This window comes from Pungitius pungitius, chromosome 4 (genome assembly GCF_949316345.1).
Source record: "Pungitius pungitius chromosome 4, fPunPun2.1, whole genome shotgun sequence".
Classification (NCBI taxonomy): domain Eukaryota; kingdom Metazoa; phylum Chordata; class Actinopteri; order Perciformes; family Gasterosteidae; genus Pungitius; species Pungitius pungitius.
This window is the reverse complement of record NC_084903.1, coordinates 13,993,421-14,020,493: the sequence shown is the minus strand read 5'-3', so window position 1 is coordinate 14,020,493 and position 27,073 is coordinate 13,993,421. Positions and strand designations below refer to the sequence as shown.

Genomic DNA, 27,073 nt, shown 5'->3' with positions numbered 1-27,073 from the left:
GTTGCATTTTTTAAATGTTTTATTTAAATTCAGAATCAGACTTTTTCATGATTAAACAACGTCAAAATGATCCTAACTAAACCATGTTTGGGCAAAGAAACAACTTACATTTGACTTTGCTGACAAAGACAAAATATTACAAAACATTAAGAGAACATATCAAAAAACAGAATTATTACAATAAGGTACATTCAATTTTTAAGACTTAAAACCTGCCTTTTCTCTGAGGAGGAGCAGCTGTGGGTTCCCCTGAGTCTGACTAAAAATGACCCGCAGTGCTCCACCTCATATCATAGCCTATTATAACAAAATAGGACTGTGTCTCATCCCTTTCAATTTTGAAAACAAACAGGTTTGGACAGAAACATCATACCAACATAAGATATTGATGGAAAGAAAAACAACAGACCGACATCTCGGGATATTTGCAGGAGGATCTTGACTTCTATTATATAACTATTCATTATTAAAGTAAATGTCATCTGCACCTTTAAGCTATAAACCAGAGGTAGCACTTAAGAATTATGTATGAACAAGAAAAAGGCCCAATCCAGAACATGTATGACTCTGGCAGTGTGTTGGCGATTAAAGGTCAGCATCTAATCTAAACTTTAAAACATCACTTCTTAACATTTTGGGTTCAGAAAATAAGCACAAGGCTTTTTTTAATTCAGAATTGATTAAAGCTTTGAAAGTATACAGGTTATAGGAATAAATTATGGATCTGGTCCAAATGGAAATGTATAGCCTTGTTTTACTTTGCAAAGAAAATCATGACTCAACTGATAAAAAAAACTTGAATTAATCAAAATAAATGATTAAGAAACAGCTCTCCTCCTGCTTTCTTGAAGTACATCATATTATACAGCAATAAATGAGTATGAGGACACTGACAATGACAAAACTTTACACAAAGATAGGATTCTTTTCAACAGATGTCTGTCAGTATACCAATACACAACGGTGACCTTTAAATCGTCGGTTTACCGTGTTTGCTTTTCAAAAAAAGTTAAGCTGATTGTGTAACTTTTCATCCCGAAAATGTCCATGATTGAATCCTGCGCAGAATCCTCTGATTAAAAATACAGAAATGTGAAAACTTTTGAGGGCCCACTGATTTTTTTACAATCTGTATGATACTGCCTCAGTTAACTCAAAGAGTTTTTTCAAAGAACTTTTCCTTGTTTAAAATGTATTTTAAGTATCTACCATGTGAGGAAATCTACCAAATAAAAACTTTTAAATTGTGTAAATTACTTGAACCTCAGGGGAAAATCAGTGGGTGGCCATTTTCACACGACTGCACTGTTGCAACACAGACACTACTCAATATAATATACTGTATTTAATCATTTTCACCTACAATTTACAGACATCTGTTTGCAACAGTTTTTGAGGCACTCTGCGACAGAATCATTTGATTTGTGTGCATAACATCGATTATGAACTGGAACTCCATTATCATGAAGTGCCGGTCCCTCCTGCTGGCACTTCCTCAGAGTTTTAACCCGCAACTCTCTTCTTCCTCCTTGTCGCGGGCCAAGGCCACTGACGTGCAAGGCCACTGACGTGCAAGGCCACTGACGTGCAAGGCTTCGTTTGAGGAGCTCAACCAATCTCAAAGGCCACGATTCATCTTTGGTCTAAGGCGTTTTGATTATTTCTCATTCCTCAGTAACCTTCTGCCGGAGAATAAAATAAAGTCAGGTAGCAAACAACTCTTTGGTTAATAGCATCACAGTCACCGCTGCACATTGGTAGATAATACAAAACTACTTGGCAAACAAGTGCTACTCTTTATCTACTCTCCAACTAAACAGGACAACTACTTGGAACAAAAGGTAACCACAAAGTGTACTCAGTACTACATTATCTTCTAACAAAAATATAGTTTTATGGTGTTCATTCAATTCTTCACGTTCCTCTTTGATTGAGCACTTCCATTTCAGTTACTACAATCATTCTTCACGGTTTGCATCCTCACATGAAGCTTTTCCCTCAGAAAGATTAGGCTTTGGTTTCCAATTCTGATGGATGCTTTTCCACATTAAGGCCAATTATAAAGCTTTTCTTTACCGACACGCCTCTGCAAGCACTTCTGGTGTGAATTTTTACTCGAATAAAAAGGAAGAGGTCAATAAACGAAAGTCTGTCGAGAAAAACAGACGTTAAAGTACCTGAGGAGAAACCACGAGGGGTTTTCATCTTTGGGGAAGGCAGCACAACTCCAGAAACATTCATTCTCATAGGCAATTACATTCTACAACAGTTCAGTACTGAGAAGATACCCTGTCAGTTAAGCATGTAACACTACATGACTTTTCAAATGTACTAAACTTATTCCCTAAGCTCAGTAAAATAATAAGATAAGAAAATAAATTCTTAATCGAGGTAGTATAAAACAGGAATAGCGAGGGCAGCTGCACGCCGACATACAAAAGCACACATTCATTATCTTTTCACACCATTAATCAATAATGGGCAAAATGATTTAAAAAAACAAAACACTTAATACTGGCTCAGTACCTCAGCAACACCTGAGGGGATAAATAACAAACTGTATGTTTCCCAGCCTTCAGTCCACACAAGAGGTGGAGCGAAAGGAGAAAGCTGCAGCGCCCTTACCATCCATAAAAACAGGACAACGAAAGTAAAAAGAACTGAATTGGATGACAATTGGAAAAAAAAGTCATCAGGAAGTATAAAATGTAATGAGACTAAGGAAGTTCATCACAAAAGACGTAGGTATAAGTAGTTATTAAATATACAGTGTAAGTTTAGCCGTAGGTAAACTGAGGTAGATAATCAGTGAAAAGGACACTTCCCTTTCACTCCAGTGATAAACTCTTAAATAATGTCAGAAATGTAACTTTTTGTCACATTCTTTTCAAACATTCATGGTGGGTGAGATTTTTTCTTCTTCAAAAACATATAAGAAAACATAAAATAAAATGAAATAAAAATATAGACATTTGTTGAATGAAAAAGAAATAAGTAAAAGAAATGTACCCCTCCCTGCCAAATTGTAAAAGGCCTTTGTCGGTTTTCTCTTCATTGCATGTTGGACCAAGATAAAAAGGCTGAAAAATCCTACTCACATTCAGGCCTGTGGTACATTTACATTACAAATAACTGCAGGAAGTTTACTGTAAGTTTCACTAGTTTCAGCTCTTCTGTTTCTAGCTGAATGCAGTTGAACTTTTTGCAAGTGTACCAGTGCCGTAACAGTTACTCACACACACACACACACACACACACACACACACACACACACACACACACACACACACACACACACACACACACACACACACACACACAGACACACACAGGCGCAAACAGTCTCACACACACTCAGGCACACAGACTTGGAAAGAAAGTTGAGACTCGCTCTTTGCTTCATGATGACAGCAGCCACTCTCGACAGACACCGTTAGCTTCAGGTCACCGCGACTTTCCTCCGTCAGCTGGTCTGACTCTTTGGGTGCGGCGCTGCAGTCGGAGCCTTCGCCGTCCTCTGCGGTAAGAGACGGAGGCCGGCTGCCGGTTCCGGATGAGAGGTTTGTCATCTCTGTCTCATCGTGAGAGTAACGACCTGAATCACCGGTTGCGTGGCTTTCCTCGCTGTTGGAGGAGCCCTCAGAGTCACCGGGACGCCAGAGCAGGGCCTGCAGGGTGGTGGGCTGGTCTGGAGACAATGAAAGCTCATCTTCTAAGGTCAACACCGGGGTCCCAGGCTGGTAGGAGGCGGAGATGTGTGTCATATTCTACAGCACAGAGAACACGTGGCTTCAGTTAGTCTTGAAATCACAAATATATGTTGGAAATGATCTTATACTTCAGAAACTGTCATCCAAATTAGAAAAAGGAGCCTCAGGAGACGTTCTCATGCAATTTTCCAGTCTGTATTGCAACTAGAAGGCCTTCTTTGCCTCAGACTACTAAGTACTACTTAGCCCAATTCAGGCCGAATACTGCCAACACAATTGGTCGGCTTAAGAGGCTACTCATTCTAAATAGTCATGTTTTTATGCAGCCTGAGGCTCCATTAAGAAAAAGAGAGTCCCTTGTAATCAACAAACTCTGTTACGAAATTAACTGAGGTTTTATCTTTGCAATTAATTTACAAGTTGCTGAGGAACCAGAACTCATCACTTATCTTAATGCATCTTACCTGAACTGATTTTCTGTCCTTTTTCCCATTACTGCTGAAGGAAAACCACGTCTCTTTCTTCTCATTGCTGGACTGAATGGGGCCGAAAGAATTTATAACGAGATTTGTACCACCCTACAAGTGAAAATACATGATTATATATTTTATTTTAAGTATGATAACATTTGATCCATAAACATGGCTCTGTTTTTAAAATAAATATATATTGAAAAAAAATTATTTGCACAATTTTCCTGGACCAAAAACAAAATTCCAAAATTATTTCCAGATTTTGGCGAGCATGTTAGGTGGTGTTAAGTGTCAAGTACCTTGGCATCAATAAAGTGATTTTGGCTCATCACCGGAAAGTACACGTCAGCCTGTTCAGGTTGTCCCTCAGAGCCCAGATGCCCTATAACTGAGGCAGATGTGTTCACTCCTTCTCCATATGTTTTAGCTGCTGAAAATTTCCTGCAAGGAAACAAACAAGACGTCACAACAGGACCTATTGTTCTTGCTTTAAGAAACGTTATGTACCAGCTGCTGCTTCTAAGCATTCAGACATAATAAGTACCTATTTTTCCCTCTGCAGACGATGATGAAAGCACAGATGATGATGCAGATGAGAGCAATGCAGACTCCAACAGTGATCCCTGTCATTGACTTCTGGTCCAGGTGGTAGAAGCCATCAGAAAAGCCTGAGAAGGATCAACAAACATTGTATCAATCATTTGCCATAGACCCAGTTGGAAAAGGTTTAATCAATTCCAATGCATATAAAAAGAAAACCCTCCTGAAGGGATTCTGTCATGATTCTGTTGATGTTACTGACCTGTGGAGTGGGTGAAGCCATGAGAGAGCCGGGGATCATGACCAGAGGAGAAGTCTGCTTGGACGGTTAGCTCCATCGTATGAGAAAATGGCCCATCGCCCATGTGGTTGGATGCAGACACTTTCACAAAGTAAATCTGGCCAGGCTTCAGCTTCTCCAGCAGTGACATGGTGATGGTTCCTGTAGGTGAGATTCAACTCTGGTGTTTGACTGGACATTAAATGCACATTGCGAAATGAATGCTAGAAAAGGGGGATTTTGTCTATTGAACCCTATTTACTGGAGTTTCTGATCACAAACTACAATTTGGTTTTTAATATTTAAAGGAACCCCCAGCACTTCTAGATCATTAATTACCGTTATACCTCAGTACGTAAAACTCACATATCACAGAAAGTGACGTAGTTGTTGTAACCCCAATATGCTACTGTAATTCTTTGACTTTTTCAGTCATCTGACCTTGAAAGAGCACTGAAAGACCAACATAAAAGAGTCATTATAGCGGAGAGGTGCTATGTGAGAGAAGAGCAGGAGGTCCGAGGATCAGGGAGAAACACATTCCCTTATTTTCAGTATCACCCAGTCGACACATCGCTAGGGTCCCATCAGCGACCAAAGAGTTCAATTTGAGGGGATGGGGGTTGGGCTGAGTTGGAGGGGCTTTGTGAACGGCTTCACTTTTGACTCCTTCACCAGGGGGGGAATAGTGTGTCTTTTTTTGTTTCCTGGGGTCATTTGACCTAAAAAACACCTGTTGCCTGAGAAACCAGATAGAGTGACAGCTTTACAATGTCTGTAACGGATGAGAACGGTTTCTTTTCTGTTTCTGCCCTCAATCATGTAAAACAATAAATTTTCTATAAACAGATGAATCTCACCTGCAGTTTATATCTCTGTGAATCTGTCCTTTAAAGAGTCACTTCATGTCTGACACAATTCCCACCCATTACGCAAATTATAATTACAATCTAATGAAGTATAAATTCAAAAGCAAAAACATATTTGTCTTTTAAAAGCTTCAAAAGATTCTGAATCCTGTTTTAAAAAGCACATTTAGACCTGCTGTAGAATACACAACAAAACCAATATTAAATCAAATTATTATTTTAAGAGCCCTATTTAAATCAATGCATTTATCTGTAGATTGTTGATTTAATACTTAATCAAATCCAAAGAATGAATGCATTGACCAGTGCTGTACTGGCATGAACTGCATCACTGGTGCGGATATGGTCTCTTTTTGTAGATATAAGTGGAAAGTTAAAAAGATAATAAGAAAGTAAATCAGTCTTTGTTGAAATTCTTTAAACCTCCAAATTTTTTTTAGTTAGACCAAAGCAGTGAGATAAACTTCAAACTTGGCACCATTCAGGCATCACAACTAAGACAGAAACAAGGAGGAGGATTAAATGAGTTAATGATTTCCAAAGCACCCTTGGTGTGGGACAGGAGGATCTTTTGTGGTTTCGCCTCCATACCCGTATAATCTCGTTCTCTACACACTCCTTACCTTCTCTTTGCAGTACTTGCCATTCCCCAGCTATCCAGGCATTTCTGGAGGCATACAGAATGGTGTAATGTGTCACAGCTACGTTGGGTTCATCAGGAGGTTTCCATGAAACCAGCGCTGTATCCTTTTCAATCAGAGTCACTTTCACATTGGAGGGGGGCAGAGTGGGAGCTGTGTGAATGCAGATTAAAAGAACATGGTCAAACAAAATTACATTGCAGCAGCAATCACAAACTCCCAGTACACATACATATAATTAGTAAGATTTAATGGTTTAATAATTATGCGCTCACCATTAGGGAAAGTGCTCTGATAGACCACTGGGCTCCAGGGGCTAGACAGCTGGTCAATGTGAAGGCGAATGGCAAATTCATACTTGGTGTTTGGCTCCAGATCTCTCACCAGGAGGTTCTGCTCACTCCTGTAGGACAGAGACATGAGTGGCTTTATAAGGGCTGGTTTATTCAAAACATACTACATTTCCTTTCTGCTAGATGAGGATCCATAATCCAAATCAGTTCAATGTGATCCGCTCAGTTTTTGAGATATTAGTTGAGCAGATTACACAAAAAGAATGCAATCAATGTCAACAGAAGAAAAAAAATACATTCCAAACCACATGTCTTTCATTATGTAACAATTAAATTAAGCCATTAAACCTTTTGTGTGATGAAGTTAGATTGGGTGAAACTGACCCTTTATAAAAGGTATTGCCCAGCAGATGGTGATAGGGAGCTGCTCTCGCAATTGTTGGAAAAGAAACAACTGAAAGCTGCTGGTTACCAGTAAACTTTCCCCAACAAGTGTCAGAGAAGTCAGTTTGTTGCTAAGTGTATATTGTTGTAAAGAAACGGGTTTTGATGTTATGATTCAGATTCAGATGGTATTATTTTATGTATTAAAAAAGCTTTAATCAATTTAATAGTTTTAACACATGGATTACAACTGCAGAAACGTAAAAGTTGCATTATGAAGAACGTCTTACGTCTGCAGGTAGAGCACCAGGGAGGCGTTCTGCAGGCCTACGGGGTTGCAGCGGACAGTGTAGTTGACCGCATGGCTGGAGGTGAAGGCTGGTCGACCCCAGTTCAGAAACACGGAGGTCGAACTGTTAGTCTTGGTGTACACGTTATGTGGAGGAGGTGGAGGCGGCACGAGGCGGTCTCTGACAGCTGAGGGATACATTAAAAGTAATGTTATTTAATGTTCAAATACAAGACACTTAAAAGTATCTTCAAGTATATTGTGGGACTTACAGACACAGCCAGGAGTGCTGATAGTCTGGTCAGCCTGGTAGCCGTCTCCCACAAAATTATAAGCCAGAATTTTAACGTGGTACTTCTTCCGTGGGTCTACATTAAGAAAGAAGAGAGACCAACCAATGTGTGAAAATAAATTACATCATAGAAATGTGAAACACTGCAAAATACATCAGTCATCTATCAGTCTCTGATTTGGACATCAGTCGGGATCCATAGATTCTGACACTCAACCATTCACCCTGGGCCACAACCCCAAGACAGATGACAACGTGATTCCTCCAGCAAACAGGAAGCAGGAGTGATACATGAAAGAGACTGGGGTTGTGTGGGTGTGGGGTCAGTGAGGTTTTTTTGGTTGATGGTGTGGTGGGAACCAGAGGTGAGGCTGTGCGACAGATGCTCAGTGCCTTAAGTCCTTTGGTCAGTTTCTGCAGCACCCAGGGCAGCAGAACAGAGAAGCTCTATTATCCATCACACTGTCACCTTGAGTCTTTTCAGATCATACGAAGGCCCTTTCTACAGCCCTGGTCACGCCTGCTGGTCATTGGTCAGCGGCCACTCCTATTCAGGTTCAGAATTTGGGGGTCAAATCGACGGGCCAAAATCGGCTGGGAAAGACATTGCTGACGATCAACAGCAGTTGCAGGCCTCAGTGACCCTGAAGACTCTGCGCTGAACAAAAGCCATCTGACCAAATGCCCCCTTTACGCCTAAAGGAATAACAATTAGGGTCTTTGAATGTTGCATAAAACTGAGAAATTCTGGGTTGTATTTTTCCGTTCCTACACATGTTCAACCTTTTTCATTTAACATTTATTAAATGCTTGGTCACTTTTGCAATACATTTAAATGCATATATTGATGAATTACATTCAAAGTTGTTCATCATCTAAAATATAAACGTAGGATCACTTTCCATTCTCGATAGCGTGCTTTTGAAATTGTTGTTAATTGGAACTTTGAACTGTTTACTTGAACACATACTTCTCCTGGTGTATAAGACATTTAGGGTCTCTTGATCAGTGGTGGACCACAGGAGATGAATGTGTGTGCATGAAGAGCTTAAAGAAGTTTAGAAGGGGTGGAGTCTAGCTTCTTGCACCCCCATACAGCCCTTAGGAGTTTCACTGGAGCCAGACCAGGGCCAGCAGGTCAGGCAGAGATTAAACCCTGCAAGAGTCTGCAGTCACGGTTTTGGAATATGAGATGAGCCTTAATTTATCTGCTCAGAAATTCTCCTTTCCAAAAATGACAATGCAATGACAATTAAGAAATAAGCATATAGCAGAAATAAACAAATAACAACTATATTTCAATATAAATGGTATCATGAAATGCTATAAGAATTGTTTGAACAGGGAAAATTGTTGTGGAGCATAACAAGATTAATCTCAAGGGAAATAAATTATTCTGAGGTATTTCCTTTTTTTTGCGAAAGATAAATAAAACCAGAATGCCTGCACTTTTGTAGAAGGTCTACCTTGGTTATCTAAAGTTTTCTTCCCAGTTTGTTTTTCCTAAGTGTCAACCTCTAAAGAGGAGCAGGGACATAGTTTGTACCTCCAGCCATCCCCACAATACAATGGGCCTGTCGTAATTATGCAAGAGAGTGGCTCTGCGAGGGGGGAGGCTGTGACATCTGGGCCACGACCTTTGACATGGAACCTGGGCAAGCTAAATCCTGCAAAAGGAGGGGTGGTCGGCTTCACTCTGAGCGGGGGAGGGTCAAGCAGAGGAAGTGAGTGATAAAACAGAGAAATACCAAGAGTCAAAATAAAATGCCACTTAAAGGTGATGACACAGTGTCCAGATCAGAAAATAAAAATATCAGGAAGAGTTCAATATGAATCCACTATGGAAATATGTGCTAATTTATATTTAATTATTCTACTTTGTTTTATCTGGAACTGATATTGCAGTGAATGTAGAACTAGAGTTACAAAACATAACATAAGATGTGGCTGCATAACTTCACATTCTGTAATTACAATCAGTGATGCGTTCTGATAGATCTCTCACATGGACCTACTTTTAGAATTTAAGCTGTTTGTATTAAATTACATATTTTAGCCATTTGTGGTCACCCTTTTTTTTAACAGCCAAAATGCAGATCTTGTTGGCCTCAGAGCTTTTCATCCTGCGCTGCGAAAGGCCCCCCAGGCCGCGGCAAGCCACGCCTGAAAAGGGGCTATAAATGTCAACTCCTGCATGAACCCTCACTCCAGCATCTATCATCTCTCTTTCACCTCCCCCCTCTCACTTTTGCCCTCACCCACACAAATCAACCTAGAGGCATACTGAAAAATACACTAAGTATTATCTTTTAACGATGTAGTACCAATGTAGTTTTCAAAATAAAGCACACTTTTTGCCTTTAAAACAAAAAAGCAGACGAGATGTAAAATGGCCTGCAGCTTTGAGATAAATCTACAGTTGTGCACACAGCACTGCCCGGTGCCAACAGGTATGAGAGGTATTTAAGCCTCGACTAGGACTACATGTTTGTCTGATGAACCAAGCGGAGAATACACATGCGAGGAAAGGTCACATCACTGTGTCATTTATACCCAACTGGAGCCTCTCAAACACATTCCTGTCTCTCAGGACGTACTTTCAATCATCTGGATTGGTCATAAGTGATAATTTAACAGCCAGCTCCACGCATGTCCTTATGCAGTTGTATAACGAGCATAATTTGCTCCATCCAACTTTGCTACAGCTGGCAGTTTAGAAATCATTGTTATTGGCAACAAAGGATGTCTTCTGTCGCATTATAGGAAATTTCATTTGTAGTAAAAGCAAATTCTATTGCAAAGTAATCACCTGCTCAGAAAATTCCACAGACATCAATTGATGGTCTCAAGCTTACAAAATGTACTCTTTGGCTACGTCCCCACTAATATGTTTCCAAAATGTATATCTTTTGCCAGATTCCTGTGCACCGAAAACTAAGGAGTTTAGAAATGTTATCAAAGTTACTTGATTTGATTTTAGCAATCACGTGTCCTTCACCAATTTGTCCCGTCCCAATCATCAACAGCTTTGATAATCGAGTGACCACCAGGTTGATTTAACATGAATAACTGATTACAGGCATTGCTGACCTTGCTGACCTTGTTTTCTTTTATAGCAGCGGTTTGATGTTTGAGGTTTTGAGGAGGACAACAGACACAAAACGGAAGACTTGCATGTTCCTATAAATTCTTAATTTGATCTGCACAACTATTGCGTCACAGAAACTATAAACAAACAAAAACACAAATTCAAATCAGTTTATATTTGTGTTATGTGGCTAATACTAGCCAACATCTTATGTGGCTAATACTAGCAAACATTAGATAAGCCAGTAGGAATAATTAGGAATAACATTTTTCAGCAGACTGGCAGTGACCGGTGACCAAGCGGTCAGTCCCATATTTAATGATTTAATGTTGCAGCTATTTTAATAGCAGAAAGCAATGTATAGAAGAAGGAAGTAATAATTAGTACAACACCTAAAGCCATTTAGTAAGATTCCCCACAGCACAACAGGATTTTCTCTGATGCAGGATGCGCTGCCACACAGGGGGGCGGATGCTTTTGCACAGTGCTGAAGCACTGATTCATGAGAAAGAAATCTAAGAACTGCAAGATAGTGTGCTCACAAGACACGCTCATTGTTTGGCCCACAGATCAGTTGGGGAGAGGTTGCATTTCCGTCTTGGCTAATAAATTATCTTTGTGGTTCTCAGAGCCAAACACAATGAGTCTTTGATGTCAATGCTCCTCCAGCAACGCAGCTCCAAGCAGTTAAGGTTATAAAACCCATCATAAATCTGCCATCACAGACCAGCGTCCCTCTATTCAAAACACCCCCCTGTGCGCAAAGCTCCTTTATTAAAGAGGAACAAAAGGATTTCTTATTGTTACACATTTTGTTTCATTGGCTCAATATTTATCATTAGCTGTGAGTGCATTTTTTCTCATCCTCACAGAACATTTATTCAACATTTCAAGCAATCTGATGAAGAAAGAAAGAGCACTTGGTTCACTTTTAGAAACAAGAGCGCTTGTACACATCAATACTGCCAATTTAACAATAATATTAAAAAAGACATTCAAGACATAACAAGATTTTTCACAATTCTTTCAGAAGAACAAATTAGCACCTATAGCATGACACCTATAGCTTACTTAAAATGACTTTTTTTTATCATTGTCATTTTATATAAACAAGAGTAGATGCCATTGGTTTCATAGTAGCTGTATTGTGTTGAACCCGTTGGACTCAATAGCTAACTAACTAAATGCCTGCACTGTAGAGTTAATGCCTAAAGTAATTTATAGTGACACTGCATCTTTCTTTCTTTCTGATCCCGTACAAGCACTGAGCTTCCTGATTTACAAGTCAGCTGCTGACCACCTGGTTGACCCCTCCAGCCACAGATGGTCAGTTGTCCACTGCATTGGCCTGAGCCCCCTCTCCTCATTCAAACAAACAAAAAAAAAGCCCCAGAAAAGTTGACCTAAGAACTAGAGCCTAGAGCTGTGATATGTCCAAAACACCCTTCAGCAGCTGCTGAAAAGACGCACACTTTGAAATCCTGCACAGAGGTTGGGAGGTCATGGAAGTGGGATGTGGTGTTTTTCTGTTGCACGGCTCAACACAAAAGCCAATTAAATGATTCATGAGCTTAGCTGCCAATAGATAACTGCTACTGCTTTTAACAAATACAAACTATATCCGTTAAAAGTTTTGTGAGCTTGAACATTTTAAATTACATTTTTGTTCTTATATTTCTTAGGGAGAAATATATGGGTGCATGTTCAAATCCTCCTATGTTGACACATTGCTTCACATACTCCAATATGAGTACTTTAGCTACATTCATCACCCATCACTAGCATAATGAGATTTTATGCATTGTGCTAGTAAGGCAAATCAAGAGTTAAATGACTATGAGTATTTTTTCATAAGCAATGTGCAAATATATGCAGCATGGTGCTCTAAAATCAGATAATTAAATGTATAATGGGGGCCGATGTAAATATGAAGCTTTTTGTGCTTTGTTGTGCAAATACTGGCATAACAGGTGGCAGCAGATAACTCAAAAGATCTGAAACAACACTCACCTAGGCCTCCAAAGGTGTATGTATTATCCAAGGAACGCAGTTGAACCGGGGACCTCTCTGATTGGCTCTCCTCATGGTGGAAGAGTCTGTAGCCTTGAATACTGACTGAGTTCCTAGGAGCCAGCTGCCAACGCGCTACGATCGCTGTGCAGTTTAGAGGCTCTAAACGCAGTTCAGGAGCCATAGGAACTATAAAAAGAAGAGTCAAAAAATATTTATATTAAGATAATGATGTCAAGATTGTTTACAATCCTACAATAACACAAAATGTTGTTCACATAATCTTTTTGGGTCTGTGAAACAAAATCACTCCAGATAAATGCCCATGTGAATCAAAATTAACAGTGCTGCTTCAGAGACATTGTTCTGCCTGTGTCTGAAGCTTTATATGAAACAGAAACGTTCTTAGGAACCTGAAATCTCTTCACCATATTGTTTCTTGACTTCAGAGGAGGTTCCTAACCTCTATATTTCTTTGAAAAGTAAAACTACCATTTGATTTTGTTTCAAACTAAATGTATACCTCAGACACACTAGCAGTCAGGTGGCAATTTCATACATTTATACATTTAAAGAAAGAATGTTTGCCGAAAGAAGAACCCTGTCTGACTTTACAGAGATCGGCAAGAAAAACAAATCCTCCCTTCCCCCACCTAGAAGCTTCAGGAGAGGTGGCTCAAAAAAGCCAAATACTCTTTCCCACCCAGAGGTCTGAATTGCTCCCTTTATGACCCAGGACTGAAACCCTTCCAATGTTACTGACAGTGCAGAGCAAAGGTCAAAGAGTAACAAACGCGATGCCTTAACAAGATTATTAGAGCAAACTTCTCTCCGGATTCTCTCATGGTTTAAGCAGAAGACAAACATTTCAGTGATAATTCAACGTTTTGCACCAACCGTCTATCTAAATGTTAATATGTAGTGCTTGCATGTTTGAGGCAACACAGAACTGTTCTGAAAATCGTACCTAGAGCGCTGGATGTCTTCGGAGTGCGGTGAGATGTCCAGACAGACTGCTCACCCCACCCAACACTGGTGGCAGCAACAATACGTAAGAGGTAGATGGTGTCAGGCTTCAGGTTTTCTAGGAAATGCTGGGTCTTGTCTCCAGGGAGCTCGATCTGTGAAACCGTACTCTCAGTACTAGTGCGATAAGACAACCGGTAGGCAGAGACTCGGCCACGACTCAGCTTGTCTGGAAGGGGCTGCCAAGAAACTTGGATGTCCATGGGACTGCGACTGGTGAGGCTGAGCTCAGGTGCACGCAGCGGAACTGTGGACCAACAAGAGAGGAATGTCAAGAATTGCTGTGAGCCAAAGAAGCGTTTTGGCTTAAGTTGTTTGTGACCTTCTATAAGTATAAGCCTCACCGTCCTCAAGCGTGTGCTGGAACACGTTGTCCGACATGCGACTGGCTCCCATGGGCATGTAGGCCACTACGTAGAAGGTGTAGTTGCGAGCCGGCTCCAGGTCATCAATAATGTAACGTGTGGTATCGTTTCCGATGACAACTTGATATTCCTCATTGTTTAATCCTGGACAAATTAAATTGTAAAGAGTTTTACAAAACTGAGATAAAAAATTAACTTGTACTTCTGGATATCCCTATTATTCTTGTTATATTGATATCCCTCAGTGCAGAACGAAAGAGCAAAAACATTCTCAATACAAAACAAAGTTTTTCTTAACATTTTCATAACTGAATATGTTCTTTAATACCAAGTAAAAAGATATCTATTCATCTTTTTGTAAAAAGACTCCTTACAATTTTTCCCAAGTATGAAAAATGTTGATGGATAGTCTTGTCATTACAAAATCTATTACACAGCTAGTCTTCCTGCACTTCTTGCATTGTTTGTTTACACATTAATCTCCTGGTTCACATAAACAAATGACCTACTGTGTAAAATATATTTTATTAGGGCCGATTAGCCAAACAAGACAAAGGAGAAAAAAAGACCTGGTCTAATTTTTCAAAAGGTAAACAAGATACTTGAAGAGCAAACAAAAAGGTTTTCTTAGGAGTCTGAATGCAGCCCTATGCCTCTCAGAGAAGTGGTACAAAGTCTGCCTTTCTGTCAATTCACAGCCTTTCAGAGCCAGCACAGAATACACACTGATGGACACTCCATCACACCGGCTAATTAGTTCCCCCTTTTATTAGCGCCTCCATTTAGACCTGAGCTTCTTTTTCTGTAACTTTGGGTACAGAGCGTACTGTCCAATACTCAAAGTCAGTGAACAGCCATTCTCTGTGACTGGGACCAAGGAAATTGTGTCACTAAATCAAGTACAGAAAATCCCTGACAAATGGCACTTATTCAATAAACCAAAAAGAGGTATTTTCATGTTGACCTCCTTATCCCCAACTAAATCTAGCAGGTGTTCCTTTCTCTCCGGTTGAATTCTGTACATTTCACCTCCCCAATGGAAGTCAGTGACATTATAATTAAGTGTAGTGCTTGAATGAGCATACAGAATTTTTGAATGTGACTCTTGTTGTAAACAGCAAGAGTTCCCAGGAAAGCTGAAAGGCTTTCCTGCTGCCACATTTCAACCCTTGTGCCTTAAGTGAATAAGGCACAAAATGTGCATTCTACATTTTCTCAGCCAAAAGGAAAGGAACCTGCATCCTGAAGAGCTATAGAGGGTCTATAGAGGACTTTTCTTGTGTGTCAAGACAAAGCTTGTTGTTTTTATTCATGTGTAGCTTTTCTCTTTTCTTGACCTCTGCTGACCAACTTTGCATTAACAACACACAGACATCAGCTCCCACGATATAACTTCTTGACAGGAAGTGGCAGTTCCTGAACTGCCATTTTCTGAGACTTTAAACAGACAATGGTTTTGTGTCGTTGCAATGTGGCTGGTCATGAGAGTTCCCCAGAGCTCCACGTGCACCTGCTGGCAAAAGTCCGCCTGATTGGGCGGTATGGAGGAACCCTGTTGGCAATGATGTTAACTAACTTTATACTCTTCTCCTTTTACAGGCCACAAACACAGCTGTGTAACAAAAAGAAAATCTAAACCCTGTTATCTGTTGTTGGTTAAAATGCCACTCACCTTCAGCTTTCATGTAGTGCACTGAGTAAGCTATAACTTTATCCGAGTTATACTGAGGCCTTTCCCAAGCCAGAAGGATGGCAGAACTCGACACGGTGTCGGCTTGGATATTCCTGGGAGCACTCGGCCGATCCTCAGACATCACCACAATAAGCCTCGCCATGGAGAGGACCGATCCTTGCTCATTCTCCGCCTGGCACTGATAGATGGCATCGTCCTCAGGTATGATCTGGTTGATGACCAGTTTGCTATGAAACACAGACAAATAATGAAGGGTGTGCAGACAGATCACTTCATACTTAGGCTGCTTTACCAGGATTTAATCATTCTATAAAAACCTAATAAGCACTGATGATAGAATAAGGAACTGGAGCAAATTATAGGAAACTATAAAATCCCATTTGCACTGCTTTAAATGATTCAGTTTCCTCTTTATTGTAGCGAGTGTAGTGAATTATTTATTTAAAACAATTTTAAATCAGTTAAACAATCTGTTTTTTCGTGCAGTAAAATTATCTCTGTGCACACAGACGCAAATACATGTGACTGGCCGAGAAACAGATTTATGGATTTCTAAATCACAGGAGGAATGTACCTGTTGTACATCTTGATTCGACCATTGGAGTGGACTTTATCTCCGTTCTTGAGCCAAGTGATTTGAGGTGTTGGAGCTCCTTCAGCTCGACACACAAAGCGGGCGGTACCGGCACGTGGACGGGTCAGGCTCTCTGGCCACTCCACCAAGGAAGGAGGTGCTTTAGAAGATCATCAATAAGAAAAATATTTGTGAACTATGAACTATCAGAACAAATTCTAAACATGTATATACAAACTAGAGCATATCTGTACCTAATATGGTGATATTTGCTGAAGCAACTGTATAGTTTCGCGTGCCAGGAGTGGTGGCTCTGCACATATAGACTCCTCCGTGCTGGGGCTTGATGTCTGTGATGAGGAGGTTGCCGTTCCCCAACACTTTGGTACTGTAAACGTCAATAGACTTGCTGTCTGCCCGGCTCCAGGAGATGATGGGTTGGGGATTGCCTGTAGCTATGCACTCTAGGATGGCACTCTGATGCAGCAACACCGAAATATTTTGTGGCCCAGCAATGATACGTGGCCTTTGGGGAAGCTGAGGCCTGGGAGCTGCAAGGATAGGGGAGAAGGCAGCTTTAGTGCATGTGGTGTTGTGTGACGGAAAAAATAACAACAAACTGTTGACCAGTGCACAAATGCTTGAGAAAAAGCAATTACCTCACTGTGATATTGCATTATTAGTTTTAAAATCATGATGATTTCTGAAGAGAATCAATAATAGAACACTGTATTTGTATTGTATTTAGGGTGGGTTTAGGAAAATGTCTCACACATGTTCTACTTTACGATGGAAAGTTTACAGCTATACTATTGGATTTATTTGGATGTACTTTGCTGACACACCTGGGGAGACAGTGAGGGTAGCCTCTGTGCTTCGGCGGCGGCTGGCGATGTTGGTGGAGATGCAGCGGTAATTTCCAGCATCTGCCCGCTGCACTCTGTGGATCTGGAGAACACCGCTGGGCAGGACTGTGATTCTGGATGACAGAAATAGGATACAGGAGTTATATATAATATGTAACAATTAAAGATCAAATACTAATAATGTATGAATGTCATAGATCTGCATAAATTCCAAAAATAAAAATAAAGTCCACACCTTTCAGTGGTGAGGGGTAATGTGACCCGATTGAACTCCCAAGTGATGATGGAAGGAGGGTGAGCACTGATTTTGCAGGAAAACCTGGCAACTGAGCCTTCAGTCACCACTGTAGGTGTTGGCTGGATTGCAAAAGCAGAAATACCTGCAGGAAAACACAGCAACACAAAAACATATTTTATAAAATAGTGTAATACTGAGAATGCACATTTAACATAAAACCAGTAAGGATAGTAGTAGTAGCTATGCTTTCTGACACAAAAAGCTCTGTGTACTGCTAGAAAGTTTCCTTTACTGGAAAACTGAAGTTCAAATCCAAGACATGAAATTATTTGAAAGCCTTACTCTGCAGGGTCAGATTGATGAGCAAGGAAAGATGATACAAGATTTAAGAAGTGTAATCAACATTGATAAAATTTCTATCACCATTATCTCTGTATTATCAACATCCATCCATTCTTACTACCTAAAGCTTCAGACCTGCTGAAGTTGATGGCTGGAGTGGAGCAGCTACATAGTGTAGGGATAAGGTTTTACTGAAGCTAAGCTGAATAAAGCCAACGAGTGTATGCATCTTCGTTCATCTTAAAGGTTTACGTTTTTGGACATTTTTGTAAATAACTACAGTCATGATACGTATTAGCCATAAAAGCCACAAAGGCTACCCACTTCAGTAAAGTCCCCCTCTGTGCTCAAAGAGTAGCAGAAGCCTGTGATCAATCATTTTATAATAACTCAATTGCACTGAGTGCAAATCCTTTGATTATCATAAAACAATATGCATCACACCACGCTAACATGTTATTCATTATCATCAAGACAACACATGGTGCAAACATAAATAGATAAATCAATATCCTTTAAATGATTTTTCTAATGGACCAGAAAAATGACTATATCTTTCCATTCTACGAAATGACATAATTCATTATTTCACTAGGTCCGTTTCAAGATGGAAAACATCAGGCTTCTGTTCGGATGAAACTATCATCTGGCAGGTGATGGATGAACAAACACACTGTGGTGGCCTTTGACCTCTGTGCACACATTCAAAGCATTGTGCGGCAGTCAGCCATCAGCACTCAGCAAAGAAGACACAGAAAGGACCAGGAAACAGCATTAGATTGAAACCACATCTGTAACTAATTCAGACCGTAAAAAAGCAACTAAAAAACAAATATCTAAATCGGTTTAACTGTCAGAATCTTTTAAGGATCTCGCATGGAAGCCACGGACAGGGATAGCCTTAATATTGATTCATTATTTACTAAATGAGCAACTAAACATGACACAAACATAATGCTTTGTCTACGCTAGTTTTTATTATGTGAATAAAAGCAATATTTAATAGAAACCACATGACACCATGAAAAGAGAAAATACACAAATGACTCACACATTGCCAACCATAATTATTTATAACAATGTTGATATTGGATATCCTAGTTGGGATATTTTTCTACCGTTAAATGTGTTGCAATAAGCTGTACTTTGGAGAAAAGTCCACAGAGCGACCCCCCCCCACGGCCCTAAACAAACTCTAGTGTCTACGAGTGCCATGATGGATGGCCGTGTGCAAGCACTGTTGCCAGGTGTCGTGGTGCTGAACAGCAGGAGAGCTCTTACTGCCGAAAAAACATTTAATGAATTATGACTTTTACATAACTGACAGCGCTCTGCGTCCATAGATATCTGACATCTGGGAGGGAAAAAGCGTGCCATTTACAGTGACAGTTTGGGTGATAGTTTGGCTTTCTGAAATAAAATTATGAAAAATATTCTAATTTTGAAGACATTTTACACACCCTGCTGGGTGTATTTCTGTGAGTGTGTGTGCTGATGTCATCCTTTTTTCTTTTAATGGACAAGGGGCAACAATTGTCACGATTAGATTGTTTTGCCATAGACACATTTGATCAAATTAGTCTTTAGCAGTTAGCCCCTCTTAGCTCCACGGTGGTTGTTTGATGTGAACACAAAACAAGGGAGAGGTATTTAAAACCCCTTTCTATCCAAACACCCCTGAGCGGTAATGCAGGCTCTTACAGAAATGTTGTTTATGTGCTGAAGGGATATAACTGCGGGGCATGAGAGATGAGCTGCAATGATCCTCTGCCTCACTACATTGCCTTTTGGTCAAATAATGCTGAGTTGACACACAGCGGGATGATTATTGATAAACTACTAAGACATAGAGGAAAGTCTATAAGTACTAGGGTTTGTCGAGCATTGGCCAGGGCAGAAAATAGGAGGCTGACCTTTTGCCTTGAGCGATAATGTTTGCCTAAGGGAATCAAATGTGCAGATGAAATTATCAAAGCAAACATGTGAAGCCATTTTTGATTTACCTTAAATATCTGCTTTGAGCTATCTATTCCTTGTGTTAACAAGACGAAAATTAAGTTTTTCACTTTTGTGTAATGTATATGTGCATCCTTTCCTTTAATTCAAAAATCATATAAAATAAGTAATGGAAAAAAGAAGTAGGATAAAGGACAAAACATACCTAAACCTATTCCCCAAAAAGCATGAAGAAACAGTTTTGACTTCCCAGTGATCTCACATCTCACCTTTGACCTCCACAAATCCTGGTTAGCACCCAACTCAGAGCCCCACAGGAACACCTCTAACCAGCAGTACTGCTCACTGTGAACTGCCTAGATATCTCCTAGTTTGTTCACCGGCTGTAATGGATGTATGGATGACATGTGTCATTTGATGGTATTTGATGGATGCTATAATGAATAACGAGGAACAACTGTTACATGTGGAAACAACTGCTTGACGTAAAGTGACTAAAGATGCATAAATCTGAGTCCCTCCACATGCGTCAAATATTAACATTGTCCCAAGAATAATGATATATTTGCTTCACTTCAGCTTGCAACAGATTGCCTGCTGTTGCCAGAGGCTCAACCAACTGAATGTCAGTGGACAGGTCAGTCCTAAACAAAGGTCCCCTTACAAATACTAGGAATGAGTTCAGCCCCTTCTTCTCTTGTTACTGTGGTCAGGTTACCAGCCACGGCACAGCTTATTATATGTGAAAATACTAAAGTGAGCTTACATCCCTATGGAGCAGTGCATATGATACATCTCATTTAAAAAGATTTGCACTAAAAACACTGTATCAGGTTTATTGCACTTTAAGACTTGAGTTCTGCTGCATTTTTTAAATGTCTGTTCGTTTGAGTGTTAAGATGGATTTTATGTTGTTGTATGTTTATTTAATGCAACAGATTCTGCTCTCTATCTACGTTATCTACGAAGGAAAAGTAATGTTCTTCTAAAACAAAAATGCAAATTTACTTTCTGCAAAATACAAACTGTCATTTGTTTTCCTCGACGGTAAATGCCAGTATGTTAACTTTAATCTAGCTTCAACAACGTGTATGAAGCAGGTTGTGATCAGTTATGTGGTGTTAACCTATTTCAACTGTGTTGATAGCTAAGAAGGCCCCCCAACAATCCCTCAGGGTCCAATCTTTTAGAGGAGACAGTGCAATTGATCATCTTCTTCAGATCCGGCAAGTTGAATGCCAAATTGATAGCTTTCAGCATGCGGAGGTGCATGAATCACTGAAACCCCCATGAAAAGTTTTACATGTACTCTTAAAGAACAATAACTTTTTAAGTACATTTGCTCATTCCTCAACTGCTACTGAAAAATGCCACTTTTTAATGAGTGATGAGTCCTTTAAAATGTTCAATGACCCCACTGAACATAAATAAAAGGCTCTTGGAAAAAACAGAGCAGATAAGCTTGAAGTAAAAGAATGCAAAGCTGAAAAACAAAACAAATCAATCACTCGGTGGCTGGCAGATGTGCCGCTGCTAAACACAGACCGCAGGACAGTCAAGTGACCACTGGCCTGGCTCAACAAAGAACTATTCCCATGAGCAGCATGACCCCCGAAAGGACTGTGAGTGCAGTGGGGGAGCGGTGTTAGAAGGAGTATTCATCCCCTCCTCCAACACCTTATCTCTGCCACAAAGTTTTGCAATCATTCGACCTCCACTCCCTGTCCGCATTGTCTTTAATGTCTGTATCGCAAAACAAGTATATTTAAAGTTTTTCGAAACAGCTTTATACTTTGTCAAGGCATATTAGAAAAATACGTTGATGGAAGATAGCAAAATAAACAGCTGTGTTATATAATAAGTGAGAGAGTAGGTCCACTGATGACCATTACAGCAACTGATAAAACTAAATGAGCATCCCTAATTGTTGTAGGAAAGATATAAGTCCTGTCTCACAGCCCTCCATCTATTCAACAACTTAAAGAAACCTTTGACCTCTGAGCCTGCCGTTCAGGGAACCATGGTTACCTTTGGTGTACAATAGAGAAGGAAAAAACATTCTGATCCCATCTTTAAATACAAATGAAAAATTTAAGCGGTATAAGATGTCTAACTTGTGTATCTGTGAAAGTGACCTCACTACCTAGAAACAACCCCACTAAAACTACTAAAAACTAAAATCTACGGTGCAGTTATAATGCACAGATTCACTTGAACAGATTGCTTTGGATGACAGTTGCCAATTAAGTTGTGACCACAAAAATCTAACACTTTGCTGAGTTACTTAGCGGCTCCAAAATACACTTTAACAGGGTTCTATTTATGTAAAACCTGTATAGTAATCATAAAAAAACAAACTCCATCAGAGTGAATGTGTCATATAATATTTTAAAAAACACAGCAGAACTGTTAATAAGTTTATCCTAAACCACAGGCTACTTTCTACATGAATGACCAGACGCCAGATCCTAGAACTGGTGATTTGTCCGCCGCTTGTACTGCATCAATAATTCCAGGGTACAGCAGATCATTAACATTAAAACCTGTCCATTACTTTCTTTAACTATCAACATCTCTAAAATGATCCAGATTGTCTATGCAAATTTCATCATCGGAAAGTGACTACGTTACACCAAAAGCTACAACTACAACTGAGCCCTACAGATGAGTAGCATCATGCATTATGCTCCCATGGAATAGCAGGCCAAAAAGAAAGAGACTCAGGAGACAATCTCTCTCCTGAAATCCCCATGAATCTGAAGTCTATTGACAAAAGTCACATGGTGAGGATCATGTGTCACATTCCTTTTCATTGTGACCCAATCCCATCTTCACCTTTGTGCTTTAGCAAACCAATGTTTAAGGTTGCCGTCCATCACCATGACATTCCTCAAAAATCAACTAGCAGGTCCAAAGCTTTAGAACATGATCATGGGGATACAATTTGATAAATGTAAAAGGGCTCTAAATGGCAAAAGGCATTGCAAAGGAAATGGTGGTTCTGATAAAGAAGGATATTTAATTGGCTCTGAAAATGAAGCACTGAGGCTCCCCACTAGTTTCATTATGTATATATTAGATGATGATTGAACATGTGAAAAGACCTCTTCACACAATCACACTTGGATCAAATTCATGTTTAGTTAACATCGATCAAATTGCAGACAGGTTGTAGAGCAGAGCCATGCTGTTCAATGAGGATTTCCACCTCAACTTTTTAATCAAATTGTAAACTTAGAATCAATCACTGATGTTTAACTTTTACGAGGAATGTAATTGGCCTTTCATTGGGGAACAGATCCAGCAATTCTGTCCACTGATATCAGGACAAACAATTGCCAACCCAAGGAAACGCTGTTCTTTTGCAAGCATGAGGGGCAATCTGGACAAAGCAGGCAGAGTGAAAAGCTTTTCACCCTTTCACCAGAGAAGTGAGGCTGAAAACAATTGTGTGCAAAGCCTCCAGCCCCTACTGACATGGAAAGACCAGCAATAAAGTTTGGTCATTTAGACAGTTGGAGTAAGGCTGTGGTACTGGGAAACAGCAATTCACATTTGTGTGTGTGTGTGTGAGAGTCCTCTCGCTACAACCCCCACTGATTCCTCTGTGTCCTTCAACTGAGCATTTCTCAGGTATGTGCAAATTTTATGAGCTTCCAGATAGACCCTCAAGCAGGTCTTAGTGTCATTTTAAACTGACTATTAAAGCTTACTGGCTGCCTTTATCACCTGTTAACTTCAAACTATAAAGCATGTATTCCACTCAAATAATTAATGAACTATACGAACTTGTATCAGTGAATATCAGACTTAAGAATAGGCAGTAGAGAGAATTACATGTATTTAACTTCAGAATAATTTATGTAAACTGGCTCGAGAAACCTAAAGAACTGTTGAAGGCAACTGCAATCCATGAAACCAAAGTCCATTAACAATCATTCCAAAAGTGCTAGTAAAGTTATGAGCTCCTATTGTTACTGGTCCAAGAGGAGTTGAGTTAATTGGATCACATTGAGATGGAGTTGATCTCAAAGTTAAAAAAGAATTTCTACTATATATCAACATGGAAACAAGGATTACAATGTTCCCAGGGAAAGACATGCCAAACAGCCCTTTTCTGAATTCTTAAATAAATCATAAAATAAAATTCAGCAATGTTAAATTGGCATGTTTTAGTGCAAGTGAACATATTTACGGTGGGGTTAAAGTTTTAACATACATTCAGCAAAAGTGCCACAGCGAGATGCATGGCCTGTAATGTGGGAGGGGAGAAAAGGTCCCAAAAGACCAACTCTGCCTGAAGCTTCTGTTCTCCCCCTTTATAATATGAAGCCCGCACAGCAGTGGTGGAGAAAGCGTTCCAAAAGGACAATTCTTCAAGTGATCAGGGTGCAATAACATGAAAGCCACAGCCAGTCAATAGGGGTCATCTGCCTTTAGCATTGGAGAACCGGACTCCTGGACATCTCCTGACCTTTCAAATCGACTGCCCCTTCATTAGCACACCAATGGGCATATTCCTCTTTCAAACATCATCTTTTTTTGGGCTCTTTGAAGACTTTGTCCGTCTTCCCTCCCTACCACCAAAGCTTCTTCTAATGCAACACAGAGCAGCAAATTAAAGCAAAGTGCAGAATTCTACCAAGCATTCCTGCAGAGAGATTTAAATCTCATCTCATGATTGTTGCAAAAGAATAGCATCAAACAGCCAGAACACAAGACTAAACTTTGCCTGTAAAAGAGTTTTTCATAACCGTCTTCCCCTCTGACCTCCAATTCGTACTCACTTGCGATTGTAAGACGGGCTTTTTGGCTCAGGATTGCTCCGTACTTGTTCTGAGCAAGACACTGATAAAGCCCCTCGTCTGATTTGTCTCCTCTTCTGCTCTCCACCTCGGAAATATAAAGGGAGCCATTGGAGAGATGGTAGACCCGTTCGTTCTCCACTACTTTTACTCCATTCTTGAGCCATCTGACGTCGATGGGTGACTCTCCGTGTGCCTGACAGTCCAAAATAACAGCTTCTTTCCGCATGACAGTGACATCATGGGGCTCTTTGATGAAGAATAACTCGCTAAAACACAAAACACCTGTGGAAAGAGAGAAGAAAAACATGCGCGTGAACGTGGTTAACAGCATTGGACCGGCACTAAAAGGAGTCTACTTGCTGGCCTAAAGTGACTTAAATAGTGAGTTGTTAGTCAATAAGTACATGTATTAGAGCCTGAAGCCCAGTATCCTTTGGATCAGTGTTAATAGATGGATGGATACATGTGTGACACCAATGAAAACACCTGTGTAATGTTAAATGTTAAATATTGCATTTGACAAGGTTAAAGATCTATTGTAATAACATTGTAGCGGTTCTATCCAATTGCTTATAGCTCTTAAAGTCAGCAGCTGAAGGGGAAACTGTTGATCCGATTAGTCACTTTATTTTAAACAGAAACCTTTTACTTAACCCGCAGCATGAGCTTTAAGAAATGTTTCATTAATGTGGCATTTACACACTGCAGGTATTTCCAATGAAAAGCAACAGCAGGAAAGCCTCGCAAAGCAAAGGAAGCATGGCCACAGTGTGAAGTCTTTCCTGAACGATATCCCCAACACCAGCTCTATATTTGATGTGATCAAAGGTATTTGGCTTCTGTTCCAGTCGATTGTTTGGATGACACACTGCTGATCTAAATTGATGATCGTTGTAAGAAGATCGAAGAGTCAAACTTTCATTAAATGCTTTGTAATACTTGAAAACAACAAGGAAAATAGAAACTTAAAAGCATCAATATGATGTGTGCACACGTGGCTTTTAAATAATATAACGTTATCTTGGGCATTCTTGAACCCTCATCGGTAACGTGATCGCTGTAGCTGCGGCTTACGTTACGTTACATATTGAGGGAGGTTAGACATTTGATTAGGTTTAAGTGAGCAAACCTTTCAACAATTAGGGCGGGTTAAATTGATTTAGGCCGCCAATGCTAACTAATGAAAAACACTTTACCCGTTAAGGGTTTAATTTAACGTTAAGTTAACGGACTGTGGAGATACGTTGTCAAGTTACTCCTCACTGACCGCTGCTCAGTCGAGGTTTAACTTTAACGTTAAACGCAAACGTTCTTGAGAAGCTTTAAATAAACTCCGTAAAGTTTAACGCTTTGGGAGATAACGTTACATTCAAACGTGCGCTCATGGGGACAGTGAAGACAGATGTCCCTAATAATTGGCGTTTTTTTTTTATTTAACGTAAATCTGAAAACGTTCCTTACCTGAGATATGAAGAAAAGCGAAGACCAGCAACCGCTGATACAATTTCCTTTCGACGGGCGCCATTTAACTAACGTTACGTTAATTGTGTGCGCATGCTAGCTGCTTTTTTGTGGTCGTCTCCTCCGGATGAACTGGGCTGCTACTGAGGAGGACCAGTCCTGAGAAGCTGCAGGAGTTTCCCTCCTCGGGGATGGACATTACTCAAATAATCACGTCAGTGAGTGTGAATGAATTGTTTAGTCCAGCGCCACCTAGCGTTAGCTTAGCATAAAACCTCAGCCCGATTCCCTGACCCAACATCTCGGTCCCTCCGCGGATGTATACACTGTAAGTAGGCCACGTTGATGCTGGAGGTATTCCAGCACTACTTTAGTCAACAATGTAAAAAAGGTACTGAAAAGTAGATATTGTTGTTTGTAAGACTGATGTGCTTTCATAGTAGCTGGCGGAGATGCATTGCTGCATGTTGTGATGTCTCTGGCTCTGGTGCCATCTGACTAAATACAATGTACTTTACAAGAGTCGAACACACGTTAAAAGTATTTCACTGATGTAACAAAAGAATATTCTTGTTTACGTAACATTCTTGAAGAAAAAACTAATTCAGTTATCCTTTGAAGAAGTTGATTTTTTAAAACCTTTTTATTTTGCATTTTCAACACAACAGAGCTATCCGTGACATTTTAAACACACATAATACCATAACATGAATAGTAAACAGTCAAGACAGTTACGTTAAGTTCATGTAATATTACTATTTTACTGGTAAACATTGCATTGGTGAGATAACAAAATAACACTGCACGCTTTGTATCAGTAACTTTACAATCGGATCGCTTCTTTTTGGTTTATGGCTAGGTCTGAAACCAAAATG

At 40.0% G+C, this 27,073-nt stretch overlaps 1 protein-coding gene across 2 annotated transcripts; it reads right to left on the bottom strand.

Annotated features, from left to right (window-relative positions):
- Window positions 1-77: 77 nt before the first annotated feature.
- prtga (protogenin homolog a (Gallus gallus)) lies at window positions 78-26,354 on the bottom strand. Of its 2 annotated transcripts, none has more exons than XM_037456814.2 (19): window positions 26,199-26,354; window positions 24,717-25,019; window positions 17,629-17,773; window positions 17,373-17,506; window positions 16,782-17,078; window positions 16,528-16,687; window positions 15,933-16,180; window positions 14,240-14,404; window positions 13,837-14,142; window positions 12,870-13,058; window positions 7,752-7,847; window positions 7,481-7,667; window positions 6,789-6,916; window positions 6,496-6,666; window positions 4,986-5,165; window positions 4,728-4,851; window positions 4,483-4,624; window positions 4,175-4,288; window positions 78-3,767 (listed from the first exon to the last, which is right to left on the bottom strand). In XM_037456814.2, the coding sequence occupies exons 1-19, from the start codon at window positions 26,260-26,262 to the stop codon at window positions 3,345-3,347; spliced, it is 3,576 nt and encodes a 1,191-aa protein (XP_037312711.2). In that variant the 5' UTR covers window positions 26,263-26,354; the 3' UTR covers window positions 78-3,344. The 2 variants fall into 2 exon arrangements, with proteins under 2 accessions (XP_037312711.2, XP_037312712.2); XM_037456815.2 differs by having other exon boundaries at window positions 4,175-4,246.
- Between the last annotated feature and the right edge of the window lie 719 nt (window positions 26,355-27,073).